Raw genomic sequence first — 17834 nt, 5'->3', positions numbered from 1 at the left:
TACTGTCCAGGGCTCTTACCTGCATGTTGCTGCCCCACTGGGCTTTCCCTTCCAACAAGGCATCCAGGACAGCCCGGCTGGGCTCCTCAGCAGCAGGGTCATTCCCACTCACCACGTAGTAGGATGACCTCACTCTCTTGAAAAATTCGACATCAACATTCTTACTATTGCTGTGATTGGGAATATAGCACAGGTCCAAATACACAGGGGGGCCTGGAGGCACAGCTGAGGGCTTGGAGGGCTTGGTGTTTCCTGGTCCTTTGGTAAATAAACAAAGAGAAAAGCCAGGGTCACAGAAATGCAAAGAGACCCACTGGTCTGGTACTCCTTCCCTACTCATTCCCCAAGGAGGTCCTGCAGGACATGCCAAAGGGGGCACTGGACATTTCTCTCTCTCTTGTATAGGGCATTTAACACTGGCAACTTGAGAAAATACAACATAGTTGAATGGCATGGTTTCCCTTTGTGGACAACCCATTAGAAAGGAAGAGAGTTTAAAGGCCTTCCCAAAAGATGGAACTAGATAGTAATATTCCTCCTCAAAAAGCTGCTAATGTGCACCCTAATTTGGAAAATGATCTAATAGATTTTGAAAGTCAAAAGGAATCCTCTGCATTTGGCGAACCATGGTTAAGAAATGTTAGTAATCCATGTTAGGATCTCATGTGATAGCAACTCTACTCAAAGCTGAATATTAAACCCCAACATTTGACTTAGTAAATGATTCAGATCTTAACCTCCTATGATCTCCAAGGCCCCCAGAACTCAACCTTGTTCATAAACTGATGAAATGCTGTATTCTCTCCTAGCACAGTCCTCTGAAAAGTGAGACATCTCTCCCTAGGCAAGGTTGGCTACCAAACTTTGGCAAGAGAAAGGTTCGGAAAGACTGGGCTTTCTCTAGCCAATCAAGACACACCAGACTGGGGAAAGGGGAATCCGGCTGTCTAAACTCCTGGTCTAAATCAGAAAGCCCAAGCAGGGGCACCTTGGTAGCTCAGTCGGTTGAGTGACTGACTTTTGATTTTGGCTCAGGTCGTGATCTCACAGTTCGTGGGATTGAGTCCCACATGGGGCTCTATGCTGACAGCGGGGAGCCTGGTTGGGATTCTCTCTCCCTCCCTCTCTCTCTCTCTGCCCCTCCCCCATTTGCTCCCTCACTCTCTCTCTCTGCCTCTCTCTCTCTCTGCCTTTGTCTCTCTCAAAATAAATATTTAAAAGAAAGAAAGAGAACCCAAGCAAAGTAAAGATTCAGATTAACCCAAAACCTTCCTGGCACCTTTGTCTGAGGAGATGGTTTTCTGACTTGTTCTGGTTAGAAGGTTTAAACTTTTTGAAACAGTAATAGAACTAGCATTCTAAGGCAGTGGTTATTCAGCCTAGCTGCATAATTAGCATCGATTAGGAAGCTTAATACTGATGCCCAGGCCCCATACCCCAGAATCTGGTTTCACTAGACTGGGGCAGGGTCTGAGCACCAGCATCTTTTAAAAGCATCGCAGATGATGTTAATGTGCAGTTGGGTTGAGACCACTACTATAACGTCATTTAAAATACCAGCTGGATCCTATATATTTAATCCTCTTTCCTTTCTCCAGAGGATCATTAAAGACTGTCACCCCAGAGTCAAAACCACCAGTGAATTCCATCACTTGTCCAGTTTTACTTGTAGAGGCAAGTGATGAGAATCAGCCAAACTGATATTTGGTTAAACGGACTCATTTTAATGAATACCTAGCCATTTTAATGAATGTAAGCTAAAGCCGTTAGGATGTCCATATTTAGGCCTATCAAAGAATTCTGAACAGAGAAGCTTGTGAGTTACAGTTCCAACAATTAAAAATGCAAGTTTTTCTTGTGCACGAAATCACTACCATCAACACCAAATGAACGCTGCTCATAGAAGCACAAACTGAGGGAAGCTGACAGCAGTCAACCCAGGTTTGTTTTAAAAATCAATTAATAATGCAGTTTCGTTGTTTTAAAAATCTTGGAAAAGTAAATTCGAATTAATTCATCTTTATTTATTACTTGGCCTTGAGAATATCTCTTTAAATGACAAAGAAAATAAAAAAAAAAACAATTGTGTGGGCTAGAATGCATATATTTGGCAAGTTTGATAGCAAATTTCAGTTGGCTTTTATCTGTTTGAAACGGTTTCATGTGTTCCCCTAAGTACAGGTCAGGTGCCAACTCTTTCAGACCAAGAGGTTAATTACCTGGTGGTTTTCCATTAATTCTGAGCATGAACAAACTCAGTTTGTTTTCTGCATGCATGTACAAAGAGGAAAACTGACGAGAAGTCAAGCTTGAAATTGATCCCCCACGTTGCTTAAAGCAAAACTTGGCAACTGTAAGTGATACTTCTTAAAATGTACTGAATTTGAGAGTCCCACAGTTCAGCTATCTGATTTTTCCCTAATAAATGAATAAATGTTATTTAAGTCATTTTTTGCTTTACATGTCTAGGTCAATTTTATTACTTTGTGAATAGAGGTCTAAAATCCCTGAATAACTACATAAAGGAAATAAAATGTATTAATGCAAAACCCTATGATTGGTTTGAAGCAACAAAATGAAGCTGGGCCATCGAAGACCCAGGTCATCACTGAGAACTTGATGAATAAGGGAACTGTTACCAACAGGAATGATCAGAAGTGAGGGATATCCCCTCCTGCCAACTGAATTTCAACCTGGAACAGAATTCTGACTCTCTATGAGTAAGACTGTGGTGTTAGAGGGGGATAAGAAGACACTTTGATGCTCTTCTCTCAATTTGTACTGGGTACTGACCAGCTGAAATTAGGATGTTCCCTGGCCAATAAGAAAATAGCACTGCTTTTAATGTGGATGTAGGTCTAAAATGGTGATTTTTTTAACTAAAAATTTTCCAGTTTTTAATTTTAAGTGTTACAACTTTTATTTTAAAAATGTTATAACTTCACTGAAAAAAAATTCTTTATGAAAAAATTAAATCTAAATCTTGGGCCCACACCGGTCACACCAGGCTTGGCTTGGCACTCTGGTTCTCCCTAGGCTTTTGGGAGCTCCTGGCCTTGTCACCTTAGCTTGCCTCTGAGGCCTGTGCCAGCACAGGCTTCCAGAGGAGTTTCAAAACACATGTCCGTGGTTCTGAAGATTTAGAACAAGGCTGTGGTCACTGTATTGCAGGATGGAGCAAACCCAGACAGTGGTTACCTGGCGAATCAGAGCCGCTCTGACTACCCTCAAGCCTGCAGCCACGTTGGGCTGAGATCCACACCTTTTGGCAGAAGAGAATAGTAAAAGGGAAGGGAGAGATGTACCCTCTCCCCTTCCCAGTACCAAGTTACATGGCAACTCAAAGACTCCAGTCAAGGCGGAACAGCTGTGGACCGTATCAGGACACTGGCACCCTTCCACCTACCTGCAGTTGCAGTCTTTACCGATTTGGATGTGGAGGCGTTGGCGGCATTCTTGGTGTCCTTGTCTTTCTCTTCCCCGCGTGCAGCTTTGACCTCTGGAGTGGTAGTGGTTTTTGTTGCTTTTTCCACAGATTCCTTCTTCTTAGGAGAAGCCACTCTGGACACTTTATCTGAGGATTCTTTCAAGCCCCCTGGTTTTGGTGAAGCTGCAGAAGGCTTAGACTTCCCATCACCCTTTTTGACAGGTGAAGATGACTTGGTCTTTGTGCCTGGTTTTTTGGTTTTGGTCTTCTCTTTCAGGTCTTTCTTCAGAGCTTTGCCCAGGTTCTGCTCAATGGCCAAGGCCTCCGGGTCCATCATGGACACGTCAGGGTGGCGTGGAGAAGGGCTGCGGTCCTGCATGGGAGCCGGAGGTGGGTCCATGTGTTTGTATGTGACAGTTTTGTCTGTGGGGATAGTTTCTGATTCATCTTCAGAGTCGATATTTGCATCAGCTGTGATGGAAGGGCACTCTTCAGTCTCCGGGGGGACATCAGAATCGGTCTGGGATGGAGCTGACTCGCTGACTGAGGTGGGAGGGGTTTCATCACACTGTCGCCCCTGTGGCTTTCCTCCTGGAGGTGGTGGGGCTCCCCCTGATTGGGTGAGAGGCTTCTCAGCCTCTTCAGTTGGCTCTTCACTGGCAAACCACTCGAGAGGATTGGGATTAATGAAGGAGGGTGAGAGTTCTGTCTTGGGATGCTTGTATTCACAGGAGGACACAAGGCATAAATCAACATCCTGGCGTGCCTCTGAGGGAGACTTCTTTTCCACGGTGTAGCACTGCTCTGAAGTCTCGTAGGAGTACGTAGATGCTTGTGGGGTTCTAGTGATTTTCTCTACGGCTTCATAATCATAGGTGGAAGTATCAGGGGCTCGTGTAGTTGCCGTCGATGTCTCGTAGGAATAACTTTCAGACTCAGGGAAACTGGCGATTTTCTCAGTGGTCTCGTAAGAGTAGCTGGAATCCCCAAGCGTGTGGCCGCCATCTTCGGAGTCATCATAGCCATTGCTGATATCATCCAGGAGCCTTCTAGAAGACCTCTCGGTCTTTTCATAGCTGTAACCACTCACTTCAGGGGTCCTCATGGTCTTCTCACTTGCCTCGTAGCTGTATTCACCCTCTTCAGGGGTCCGTGTGGTCTCCTCAGTGACTTCATAGGCATAACCACCATCTTCCGGGGTCTTGGCAGTTTTCTCAATGGTCTCATATGAGTAGCTGCTGTCACATGGGGATTTTGTGGTACTGTCTGTCTTCTCATAGTAATAGCCACTCACATCTGGGGTCCGGGTGGTTTTCTCATAAGACTCATACTCATAACCCTCTTCATCTGGGGACCTGGTTGTTTTCTCAGGCTTTTGATAGGCATAGCTGAAGTCACCAGGTGTCTTCCCTCCAATGTCCTTCTCCATGCCAGATGTGGTCAAATCTCTGTTCAAGGCCAGCTGGTGTTGCACTGTATCAAATAACATCGAGGCACGGAAGCCATAGGGCTCTGCGGATGCTGCATCCGTCGGTGGAGGAGAGGAAGTGGGGCAAGCTGCTATGGTCTCTTTGACGGCAGAGGTAGAATCTGAAAAGCTAGGTGAATATAAAGGAGAGGACTCTCTTGGGGTGAGTGGAGAGATATCAGATTTTGGTGACAGCTTCTCTCCTTCTAGACTTTGCACTTTTTCTGAGGTGAGAGAGGCATATAAGGATATATCTCTGGGAGGAACGACATCAGATAGAGTGTCTTCTTGGAGAGGAGAAGCTATCTGAGAGGGGGTATGTGCTGAAGAGGTGGATGGGGAGGCCTCAACCTGAGACACTGAGATGAGCTCAGAAAGATCATTGTCTTGGGTGTAGGACGGCTCCTCCATTGGTGGTATCTTATGTGATAAACTAGAGTCCTGCATGTCAGGACTGTAATCCACTTCAGTTGGCCCATTTTCAGTGATGTGAAGCATACTTGCACCCACTGTAGGGTGATCTGGAGACTGTCGACTAAAGTCCATAGCGAGCGAGTGCTCAGGGGATTCTTGGCCAAATTCAATAGACATTGAGGACTGTTCAGATCTGTGATCTTGGACTGGTGTCCTGGATTTGGCTGTTTTAGGGGAGAAATCTGGTGGAGAAATTGACATTGGTCTTGGACATTCTTCTTTAGATGGAGACATTTCTGTTTCCTGGAAAGTGGTAGGCGTTTGCACAACAGACACAGAAAGGGAGTCATCGACTTCTGTAGAATGTGGAGAGCCAACCTCAGCATGCAGAGAAGGAGACACGTCATCTGTTGTTGGCTCTGGAAATGAGCTCGTAGCCACAGAAGCTGTGGATACTGAGGCCACGCCCTCCATGTGAGAGTATGTGTCTTCTGCTACACCCTCATCAACAGGAGTAGCTGACTTGTCTGAGACAGTGCCTTCTGAAATGGACATCTTAGTGTCTTCTTTAAAAGACCCAAACTGACTGACATCTATTTGTGTGGGAGAAACATCTCCTCCTAATTTTCTTTCATCTAAAGCCAATCCAGATTGAGAACTCATGGCTTCAACATCGTCAGGTTTCTTTTCTTGACCAAAGTCTTCCTTTATTGGTATAAAGTCTGTGCTTTTCTCTTCTGGTTTGTCTTGTGAAAGACCAGTAGAAGTCATGTCAGAGATGGGACTTATTTCATCTGGAAAGCCTTGTTTTCCATCTTTTCCTTCAAAGGGGCTTTCAGTACCTCTACCAGAAGTCTTGTCATCAGCACTTAGAAAACTTTCATATGCAGATTCGGATCCAATTAGGGGAGGGCTCCGTAAAGGAGACAAAACTTTTTCAATAGGAGATTCCGAGTCAGGCACAGGTTCATCCATGGGGCTTATGGAAGCCCTTTCATTCTCATCTTTGGCATCACTGAATTCAAAACTCACTGGAACTGCTGGTGGTTTTTCAGTTACTTCTGTGGGGAGGTGACTAGATTTCTCTTCAGTGGGCGACTGGTAGTAAGGTGTGTGGCCAGCACTGCCAGTTACAGACTGAGATGGAGACACCACTTCCAGGGTCTTATCCTCAGGACTAGCACAATGTTCTTCAACTACTTCTTGGGTCACCTCAGGAGACACTGGGACTGCTTCTGCCTCCGCTGAGACTTGAATCTCATTGGGCGTCAGAGAAAAGTTCACACTACGTTCACCCAGGGGGGTCTTTTCTATGGGTGATGGAGGAGATGGACTCAGGGATGGGCTCTTGGGTGGGCTAAGTTTTTCATCTGAAACTGCTGAGATGGTGTCTTTGATCACCAACGTGGCACTGGCTTTCATGTCTTTCTCTTCAGTGTAGTAAGCATCACGTAGAACAGATCTGCTAAATTTGTCTTCCTCCATGGATGACGGTGGTGAGATGGTGGAGGCTGAAGCGTTGTAGTCCTTCCCATCTGTGGCATCTGTTTTTGATCCTTCAGATAGTCCATTGAGTGATGTAACAGCAGGTTTGCAGTATTCCTGAGAATACAGTGAAGACTCGTATTTGGTGATGTTTACAAATTCTTGAGATGGGGACTCTGTCTCTTCATTGTTGATCTCATCACTCATCACGTCACGAGGAGTAGACATCTCATCCATTGGGGTGGGCTCACTGGATATCTCAATGGTAGACTGAGTGTAGCCAGAGGTGGCAGTGAATTCTTCAGGCTGGTCTTCTCGATTCTCCTCATCAGATGCGGTGGCCTCACTTTCTGAGCCTCCAGGTAAAGTCTCATCGTGAATTGAAGATGCAGGTTCTCGGGCAGGAGACTGGGCTCCTGGTTGTTTGATTGATGTGGTGAGGAATCCATACTGATCCTCGACACCGCTAGCCTCTGCAGCCTTGTCAACCACGGCCATGACGTAATCTTCAGCTTCGGCTTTTTCGGGCTCATATTCTTCCTCTCTGGCATCTTCAGCTCTGTCCTCCTCATCACCCTCCTCCTCAGATTGTTCAGCTTCTCCCTTCTCCACCACCTCATCCATGTCTTCTTCTGCTCGGTCATCTCCACTGGCCAGAGACTCCCTCTTCTCCTTGATGTGCACATCTGCCTCAGCCTTTGCACTTTCCTCCTCCTCCATGAGGCTGTGCTTGGAGGTGCTCACGCACACGGTTTCTTCAACGTCCTCTTCTGGCTCCTCAGCCTCCTCAGTTTCTGCCTTCTCTTCATAGTCTCCAGTCTCTGAGGATTCTTCAAAACCTGTTCCTTCATCTTCAAATTTTTCAATGTCGTCTACCCCCTGTTTCTCCACCGGCTCCAGTTCCTCAGGGGTTTGTTCACATTCACCCTCCCCTTCAGTGGTGGTGATCCCCTCATCGGGAGATTCGGCAGGGCCTTTGATGACTTCTGTCTCTTTCTGGAGGACGTAGGCTTCGACTGGTTCGGTTTCCTTCAGTTTCTCCTCGTCTTCGATCAGCTCCAGCTGAGGCTTGATGTCTTTTGCTACATCGACCTCCTCAGCCTTTAACTCTTCAAAGTCCTTAGTCAGATCCTCAGGGGATGACATAAGGGACCTCTCGGCCTCGAGTTCTTTGGCAGGGCCAGCACTTGCCATTCCAGCTGCTGCTGCCACAGCTGCCACAGCGGCCACAGAGCCAAGGGCTGCAGCTGCGGCCTCTGCTGTCTTGCCTTCCTTCTTAACGACTTTAATCTTCCCCTTCTCCTTTGGCTTCCCAGCGGCAACAGAATCTTTTTTGACAGGCTCTTCCTTCTTGGGCACTTTTGGTTTTAATGCAGCTGGTTTTTTTGCTTCAGATAGAGGAGTAGATGGTTTCTTTGCGTCTTTAGGAAGTTTCTTAATTTCTTTTTTGGGTTCCTTTTCTTCCTTTTTAATTTCCTTCTTTTCTTCCTTCTTCACCTCCTTCTTGGCTTCCTTCAGTGGGGTTTCCTTCTTAACCTCTTTCTTGGGTTCTTTCTTCTCTTCTTTCTTGATTTCTTTTTTCACTTCCTTTTTCACCTCTTCCTTTTTTGGTTTTTCTTCCTTCTTAATGGGTGTTTTGTCCTCCTTTTTAGCCACTTCTTTCTTTGGCTTTTCTTTCTCCTCTTTCTTTTCCTCAGATTTTGCCTTGGTTTCCTTTTTTACTGTCTTCTCCTTAGAGACTTTGGGTTTGACATCTGTGGCTTGCTTTTCGGCCACCTCAGCTTTCACCGGAGGCAGCTCTTCTTTGCTCGGCACCTCCTTTTCAGTCACTACAGGTTTGGTCTCTGTTTTTACTGGCTTGTCTTTTTTCACTGTTACCTTTTCTTTGCTTTCAACTTTGGGTGGCTTTTCCACATGATTAGCTTTTGTGACATCAGGGGTTTCTTCTTTAGACTCCTTTCGCACAGATTTGCTAGGAAGTGGTTTTGCAGCTGGCTTCAGACTTTCTCGGCTATCGGCTCTCTGTTTCAGTTTTACTTGTTTCACAGCTGGGGCGGCCACCTGGCCAGTTAGGTCCTTCTGGGTGGCCAGTGGCTGTTTCAGAAAGTCTAAATGTTTGAGCTTTTCCAGTCCTTCCAGGATATTGTATTGGGTGCTATTGCCAGGAAACAGGACTCGAATGATTTTCTCTGCAGGGTTTGCTGGATGCCACACGATCAAAGAGGAGACTGAAGTTAAGTAGGAAATTGGGATATCTATTTCTTGACCATTAGGCAGGATTAGTTCAGCCTTGTCTTTGTTGGTGCCAGTCCACTGCTGCATAAAATACAGCATTTCCTTGCTGTTCTTAACTGGGTTGAGCACATACATCTCAAGTTTACCAACTCCCATTTTTTGGAAAAGAATGACAGGATCAATGGTATTGCCTACACTTCTGAAGAGAGGTTCTGGTTTCATGGACAATTTATTTAGGTACTGGAGAGTGAAGCAAGCTTCTTCTATGCTTCTCTTCATCTTGATGTTTGGCTCTGGGTTTTTCAGATTTTCAGGTACATTGAGAAATACAACTCCCAAGTCAGGGGAGATGAGGTTTTTCATCCAGTCACTATTTGTGGTGGAGCCCTGGGACTGTTCTTCCTCGAGCTCTGCAATTTTCCGCTGTAGCATGCTGTTTATTCCAGGCAAATTGTCATCCCCAATGTGGGTGAGTAGGATGGAGTCCACTCTGTCCAAGTGTCGGATGAGCTTCCAAAAGCAGGATTTCCTTTCCGATCCTCCATTGATGAGCATATTGAATCCATTCACGGCAAACAATGCAGAATCGCCCCTCCCTCCTGGAAATATGTAACAACAAGGCTTGGAGAGCTTTAGAAATCCACCCGATGTGGGAGGTTCTAGGATATCAAAGGGAGATGGGACTTCCACTGATTCTGAGAGATACTCAGTAAACTCGGAAAGTCCTTCCATTTCTGGCAATATAGAAGCTGAGTTGAGTTTAATATTGATGAAGTCTTGGAGATTGTGTCTGTCAAGATTGGAGTTCTTCCAGTCCCCTTCTTCAGGACAGAACAGGGTTAAGCTGGCTTTGTTGGCAGGATGGGTGGTACTCAGTAATTCCCCAATCTGGGATTTAAAAAAATAATAATAAAGGAAGAAAGAAAAGTTTTAAGTGACTGTCATCACTGATCCATCACCTCCATCCATTACTAAGTATTACAGGATCATTGGGTGTGCACAGGGCTGATTTCAGAGATGCTAGTTGGGTAAATGCAGAAATATTTCCATTCTGGTAGGTGAATAGCCTCTGTACTGACCCCTCCTACCACTCCCTTCTGCCTCAACCACCCCTCCTCACCACCAGCACCTCCTCTGGGACCCCTATGGCATCTGTTCTTGCCCAGGAGGGGAACTCCAGACCGCTGCTCCAGTTCTAGGACCAGTGACCATCTGAATAATCGTGCCTGTGCCACAGCAGTTAGGAAATACTTTGGATCTCATTCCCAGGTACCTGCCATGCAAAAATGCCCTTTAAACAATCACAGGGAAGCCTATGTGAATCATTTCACCACTTATATAAAGTGTTTTCTTTTATTCCATTGGGCTCGGCAAAGAGGCCTTACTGACACACTAAAGGAATTTAGATCTAGTGCACTTGTTGACCACTTTTAGAATTTGGTAGATACGAAAGACAAAAGTTTGATGTGATTTTCCTCCCACTGGAGACAGATAGTTCTAGACTGCACATGACAACAAAAAATTACTGATTCTAGCATCTTTAAAACATGAGTGGTCCACCCAGTAGATTCTCTGCAAATACAAATACTTTGATTGAAGTCATGATGATTAAAGCAATTGGATAATTATATCCGTCTGCTCATGTTTAAATTCAAGGTGAGACATTCTACTCCCTCACAACTCCTGCTCTTCTCAGGGCAAACTGGATATGAGTGGCTAAGATCAAATTTGGCTCAAAACTTTTCCAATGCATTGTTTACTACCATAGGATGGGAATGTAGAAGAGTAAATTGGAATAAAAACAGAGAATGTCAGCTTAATAAAAATGCTATTCTCTGTCTCACTCCATATGACAACCATATGTTTCATGGTCTTGGCTTAGTAAATAGTGAGGAAGAATCATGTTATAAACTGCACTCTTCTATCACTTACAGCAAAGCTCATAAATCAGCCCAGAGTTTCAAGTGAAAAGAGCTCTGTGTCTTTGATGTTAAACTATGAAAGGGTAACGCAGAGACTGTACTTGGCCCCGGCACCCCCAAGCCAGCAGGTCTGAACTCTTGCCTTCCGGTCTTAGAGTAGTGTCCTCTGTCTCACACAACCTCCTAGTGTGGCTACTCGTATGCGTATTTGTAGAGGGATCATGTATAGACTCTGAATTTTCCTACATTAGATTACAGTAAAATGGCCATTTTTGTTTTGTTAGTGTATCTGTCCTACATTTTATGTGAAGGGTCACAAGATAACAAAATAAGAAGCCTTTGGGAGAGGAGTTAAGATGGCAGACAAGTAGGGAGACCGGAATTTCCCTTGTTCTCAAACACAGCTGTATTGAGGCCAGAACACTTGGAACAGCCAGGAATAGAGGTTGCGGAGTGACAGAAAAATCTCCACAGGAGGAAAGAGACAGCTTGGGGGGACAGAGGTGCATGTTTGTGAAGTGGGAGAGAGAAAATTAGAAGCCTAGGCACGGAGTTGGGGAACCCCTTCTGTGGAGAGACAACAGGAAGAGAGAGAGGCTGTGGAAGTGTGGTATTTGTTTGGACAGGAGAAAAACCTCTTCAGAACACGCACTGGAGAACGAGAAATATGGAGTGTGCCAGTTTCTACTTTAAAAACAGCCTTAGGAGCTAAAGATCGGAGTTTTCAGGGGTGCGCGACTTTCTCTGAACCGGAGCTGCCACGGAATGCATGCACCTGGGTGGGGGAAGAGGAGCAGGCCCCAGGGCTCAGTAGTGATCTCAAGGGCGCCCTGGGAAAGAACAGTCTCCTCCCTTGAGTATGGTGGGAAGAAGGTGTATTGCTTCCCGCCCTCAACGATAAAAGACCCTTCAGGTACCAGCCAAGAGGCCCTTTGTCAGCTGGGCGGAGTGGCGCTACCCCAAGAACCAGGTCCGTGTGGTGCAGGATCCTTTAAGACATCGGGGTTTGAATCCCAGCTGAGCACCTTGGAGGCGCAGGAGACTGGGAGACTATGCAGCAGGGGCAAGCCAGCCACCTGTGCTGCTCTGGGAAGGTTGCCTGAACAGCGTGGTTTGAGACACCCCGTCCGGGGAGGAGAGACTGGGGTGTTGCCATTTTCCTCCCCATCACCAACTCGGTGGGCTTCAGGGAACGGGGACAGTGGTCCCCAGTGGAGGCAGATCCGCCTACACCAAGCCCCGACCCTCCATGCCTGGTAACTGCATATCTACCAGAGTGGGATTGACACTGAGCAAGCCCGCGGGCCCCTCCTCCAGACCAGCATAGCCACAGGTTCCAAGACACCAACAGACAACTGTCCTGCAGTTTTGTATGTTAGGCTGATGGGTTTGTTTTCTTTCTTCACTTTTTCTTTCCTTTCTTTCTACCCTCCTCTTCCTCCCCCCGCCCCCCACTTTGGAATCAGGCTCATAGTTTCTGATTTGACTTTTAGTAAATTCCTGCTATATATAAATATGTCTTTTGTTTTTCTTTCTTTTTCTGTTCTGGTTGTTTAATCAGGCATTTTTACTCTGTTCTGTTGATACCTTTTATGTGGCTCCTTCTTTATTTTTCTCTCTTTCTCTCTCTCTTTCTGGATTAAGCCTTAGAGTTTCTTTGATTCTGTGCCTGGTCTTTTTTTTTTTTTTTTTCTTTTTCCGCTCCTTTCATTCCTCTCTTTGTATGGGGTAGGCTTCCCCAACCCTCCCCCCTTTTTTACTTTTTCTAGGCACAAATCAAAGCACACCTGATGGAAGGTCCAAACAATCCACCACTACGAGTACGGAGATAAAGCAACCCGAGTCACAACAACAGAGAACACATAACATATTCCAAAAACACTTCCTGAAGTGCCAGGCCCTGGACAGTGTATGACCCCATTTTAATGTAGTAGTACTCACAAGTGCAGGACACACAACAAGCTATTAAAACACACAAAGGACAGAAAACTAGCCAAAATGATGAAACAGAAGAATTCTCCTCAAAAGAAATTCCAGGAAGAAGTGATAGCCAGAGAACTGCTCAAAACAGATATAAACAACATATCTAAACATGAATTTAGAATAATAGTCATAAGACTAAAGCATAGAAGGCAGCAGAGAATCTATTGCTGCAGAGATCAAGGACCTAAGAAATAATCACAATGAATTAAGAAATGCTATAAATGAGATGCAAAATAAACTAGATGCAGTTACAGCAAGGATGGAAGAAGCAGATGAGAGAATAGGTGATACAGAAGATAAAATTATGTAAAATGATGAGGCAGAGAAAAGAGGGAAAGGAAATTACTAGACCACAAGGGAAGAATTAGAGACCTAAGTGATTCAATGAAACAAAATAATATCCTTATCATAGGAGTTCCAGAAGAAGAGAGAGAAAGGGGCAGAAGGTTTAGGTGAACAAATTATAGCTGAGAACTTCCCTAATCCAGGAAAGGAAAAGGACATCCAAGTCCAGGAGTCATAGAGAACTCTATTGAAAATCAGCAAAAACAGGTTAACACCAAGACAAATCATAGTGAAGCTGGCAAAATACAAAGATAAAGAGAGAATTCTGAAAGCAGCTAGGGACAAATGGGCCTTAACTCAAGGGTAGACACATAAGGGTAGTAGCAGACCTGTCCACTGAAACTTGGCAGGCCAGAAAGGCATGGCAGGAAATATTCAACATGCTGAATAGGAAAAATAGGCAACCAAGAATCCTTTATCCAGCAAGGCTGTCATTCAGAATAGGAGAGATAAAGGCTTTCCCAGACAAAAATTAAAGGAGTTCATGACCACTAAACCAACCCTGCAGGAGATCCTAAAGGGGGACTCTGTGAGTAGAAAGCAACAAAGACTACAAAGGACCAGAGACCTCACCACAAACACAAAACCTACAGGTAACACAATGACACTAGATCCACATCTTTCAATAATCACTCTAAATGTAAATGGACTAAATGCCCCAATCAAAAAACATAGGGTATTAGAATGGATAAAGACAAAACAAAACAAAACAGGATCCATCTATATGCTGCCTATAAGAAACTAATTTTAGACCTGAGGACACCTGCAGATTGAAAGTGAGTGATCTATCATGCTACTGGATGTCAAAAGGAAGCTGGAATAGCCATATTTCTATCAGACAAACTAGATTTTAAAACAAGGACTGTAACAAGAGATGAACAAGGGCATTATTTCATAAATAAGGGCTCTATCCATTAAGAAGATCTAATAATTATAAATGTTTATGCCCCCAATGTGGAGGCACTCAAATATCTAAATCAGTTAATCACAAACATAAATAAGTGTATAGATAACAATACTGTGATTGTAGGAGACTTTAATGCTCCACTTACAGCAATGGACAGATCATCTAGGCAGAAAATCAGTAAGGAAACAATGGCTCTGAATGACACAATGGACCAGATGGACCTAACAGATATATTCAGAACTTTTCATCCAAAAGCAGCAGAATACACACTCTTCTCAAGTGCACTTGGAACATTCTCCAAAATAGATCACATACTGGGTCACAAAACAGCCCTCAAAAAATATAAAAGGATTGAGATCATACCACACATATTTTCAGATCACAATGGGAATGGGAGAAAATATTTGCAAATGAAACATCAGATAAAGGGTTAGTATCCAAAATCTATAAAGAATTTATCAGGGCACTGGGGTGGCACAGTCGGTTGAGAGTCAGACTTCAGCTCCAGTCGTGATCTCACAGTTTGTGGGTTCAAGCCACGTGTCAGGCTCTGTGCTGACAGCTCAGAGCCTAGGGCTGTTTGGATTCTGTGTCTCCCTCTCTCTGCCCCTCCCCACTTGCATTCTGTCTCTCTCTCAAAAATAAACATTAAAAATTTAAAAAAAAAAAAACTTATCAAACTCAACACCCCTAAAACAAATAATCCAGTGAAGAGATGGGCAAAAGACATGAATAGACACTTTTCCAAAGAAGACATCCAGATCGCTCACAGACACATGAAAAGATGCTCAACATCTGTCATCATCAGGGAAATACAAATCAAAACCACAATGAGATATCACCACACACCTGTCAGAATGGCTAACATTAACAACTCAGGCAACAACAGATGTTGGCGAGGATGTGGAGAAAGAGGATCTCTTTTGCATTGTTGGTGGGAATGAAAGCTGGTACAGCCACTCTGGAAAACAGCATGGAGGTTCCTCAAAAAATTAAAAGTAGAACTATTCTATGACCCAGCAATTGCACTACCAGGTATTTATCCAAAGGATACAAAAGTGCTGATTTATAGGGGTATATGTACTCCACTGTTTATAGTAGCACTGTCAACAATAGCCAAATTATGGGAAGAGCCCAAATGTCTACCAGCTGATGAATGGATAAAGAAGATGTGGTATATATATATATATACAATGAAATATTACTCAGTAATCAAAAAGAATGAAATCTTGCCATTCGCAACAACATGGATGGAACTACAGTGTATTATGCTAAGTGAAATAAGTCAATCAGAGAAAGATAGATATCATGTTTTCACTCATGCGTGGAATTTGAGAAACTTAACAGAAGACCATAGGGAAGGAAAAATAAGTTACAGAGAGGGAGGCAAACCATAAGAGACTCTTAAATAAAGGGGCACCTGGGTGGCTCAGTCGGTTAGGCGTCTAACTCTTGATTTCGACTCCGGTCATGATCTCACGATTTGTGGGTTCAAGCCCCATGTCGGGCTCTGTGCAGTGAGCAAAGAGCCTGCCTACTTTGGATCCAATCTCTCCCCCTCTCTCTGCCGCTCCCCTTTTCTCTCTCTCTCTCTCATTCTCTCTCAAAAATAAATAAATATCCTTTAAAAAAAAAAAAGAGAGACTCTTAAATACAGAAAATAAACTGAGGGTTGATGGGGGTGGGGGTAGAGGTGCAGGGAAAATGGGTGATGGTCATTGAGGAGGGCACTTGTTGGTATGAAAACTGGGTGTTGTATGTAAGTACATGGGAATTTACTCTTGAAGCCAAGACTACACCGTATGTTAGCTAACTTGACAATAAATTATTAAAAAAAAAAAAAAGAAGAAGAAGAAGAAGAAGCCTTTGACTTTGCTGTTTACCTCTGACTTAACAATTTCAAATATCAACTATTTTGGAACGCAAGAAAACTGAAAAAAAAAGAAAAAAAAAAGCACATCTGGGGGAGCTTTCACTCAAATTATCTGCTGACCAAAGCAAACATGAGCACCAAATAGGGTTTGTCATCCAATAATTAGCTTAGACCCTCGTCACCATTACTATAGCCAAAATAGGGTTCTCTCAATCCTCATTTTCACGTAAAGTACATACAAACTCTTCATGCTTTATAATACATTTTATGTGAGAAATCTAGGAAAACTCAAACTGTTGAGTCTTTAATAGTGAGATTTTAAAATTAAGTTTAGTTCATTTCAGTTTTTGAAATTTCCCTCTGAGGGTTATGGTAGCTAAGGGTACGAGCTAGCTGTGTGTAGAGGGTTTTTAATCACAAAGTTCAAGGAGAAGGTAAAAAGACTTGAGGAATACCTCCCTACTTTCCATCTTTTCACTTCCGGCTGGGAAGTTCCTATGAAACAAAGAAGATGTGACCCCAAAAGAAAGCAAGTTTGCACAGAATTTTGAGGAAGTCAAGGGTATTGAAAAACCGTAGAGAGCCTGGTGAAAAGTATGGAATACAAGGGAAAGCAGGAAAGAAAGTCAGCACTGGACTTTCGTTTCAGAAAGGGAAAATCTGGTCCCTCTGGAAAAGCAGCAGCATACCAGGCATAAGAACTAGGGATGCAGAGACCAGGGCTACAGAGAGGCCGTCGTGAAGGAGACAGATGGATTAGGAGGAAAAACTGCCACAGTCCTGGAGCTACACAGCAGAAATAGCCCCTGCCTCCTCCCATTCCCAAGCCAGCTTCCAGACCTGCATACCAACAGGCATGCTGGAGTGAGAGCCTCAGGACAAAGACTAAGTCTTAAGAGTGTCTACTCACTCAATGCTTATGCAACTCATAGAGGAAAACTGCAAGGAGCCAACAGTGTTAGCAGCAGCAAGGAAACGTGTGAGTAAATCTTGGGACTCTGAAACAGTCTTCCTCTAAAAGAGTTTGGAAATTATCATCATAGTAGGTAGTGTAGCCCATTATAGTAAAAGCTCCCGAACAGAAGGAAACACATCCTCGTAACTCTGTATCATGATCTGTGTTTCCCTCATACACCATCAGCTCCATAGATGTTTGTTAAACTGCACTGAACTTGGCCAATTCAATATGTACTATCCTCCGGGAGTGGCTGCTTTGGAAGTGACGTGAGCCTGCTAATGCTTCTCAAGACACTACCCTTCCCTTGTTCCCACAAATAGAGATGAGAGACATGACTGGAAGAAATACTGGGGCAAAGACAGTCTTTTTTGTTAACTAATTTTTCTAATTAAATGCAGGCATACTGGAAGAGGAAGGAAGATATAGGAAATAAATGGCTTTATTGCAGATAATGAAGTAAGACTTGAATTTCTAAACCACGAGGCCTACTCTAACTACATTTCCTTTTGTGATTAAGTTACTTGCTTGGCTAATGAGGAAATACAGTGGACAATGTATCTCTGGGTTTTAGCAAGACGTTTAATAAGACCTCTGAACAGTGTGATAGCAGAATTAGATGGATTTGAAGTCAGTCATAAATCCTGCTGCTTAGTGTCAACCTGGACAGAGGTCTATGATGGGCTGCCCTAGGGCTCATCTATGTCCTGGTGAGCACTGACATGGATAAAAATGGTGAAGACATGCTTATCAAATCTGTAGGTGGCCTGCAAATGGGAGGCATAGTAAAATGTGGGATGGCAGAACTAAAACATTTACA

General features: G+C 44.0%; 1 protein-coding gene across 2 annotated transcripts in view; it reads right to left on the bottom strand.

Annotated features, from left to right (window-relative positions):
* Nucleotides 1-17834, bottom strand: part of MAP1B (microtubule associated protein 1B) — a 100710-nt gene that overhangs the window by 5657 nt on the left and 77219 nt on the right. For both annotated transcript variants that reach the window (XM_015074585.3, XM_027040293.2), the window contains 2 exons: nt 3407-9917; nt 20-258 (listed from right to left, as the gene is read on the bottom strand). In XM_015074585.3, the coding sequence (XP_014930071.2) occupies nt 20-258; nt 3407-9917 (6750 nt within the window). The remainder of the gene's footprint in view (nt 1-19; nt 259-3406; nt 9918-17834) is intronic.

The sequence above is a fragment of the Acinonyx jubatus genome, chromosome A1 (genome assembly GCF_027475565.1).
Source record: "Acinonyx jubatus isolate Ajub_Pintada_27869175 chromosome A1, VMU_Ajub_asm_v1.0, whole genome shotgun sequence".
NCBI lineage: Eukaryota > Metazoa > Chordata > Mammalia > Carnivora > Felidae > Acinonyx > Acinonyx jubatus.
The sequence above is the reverse complement of the archived record's forward strand: the minus strand, read 5'-3'. Positions and strand labels throughout refer to the sequence as shown.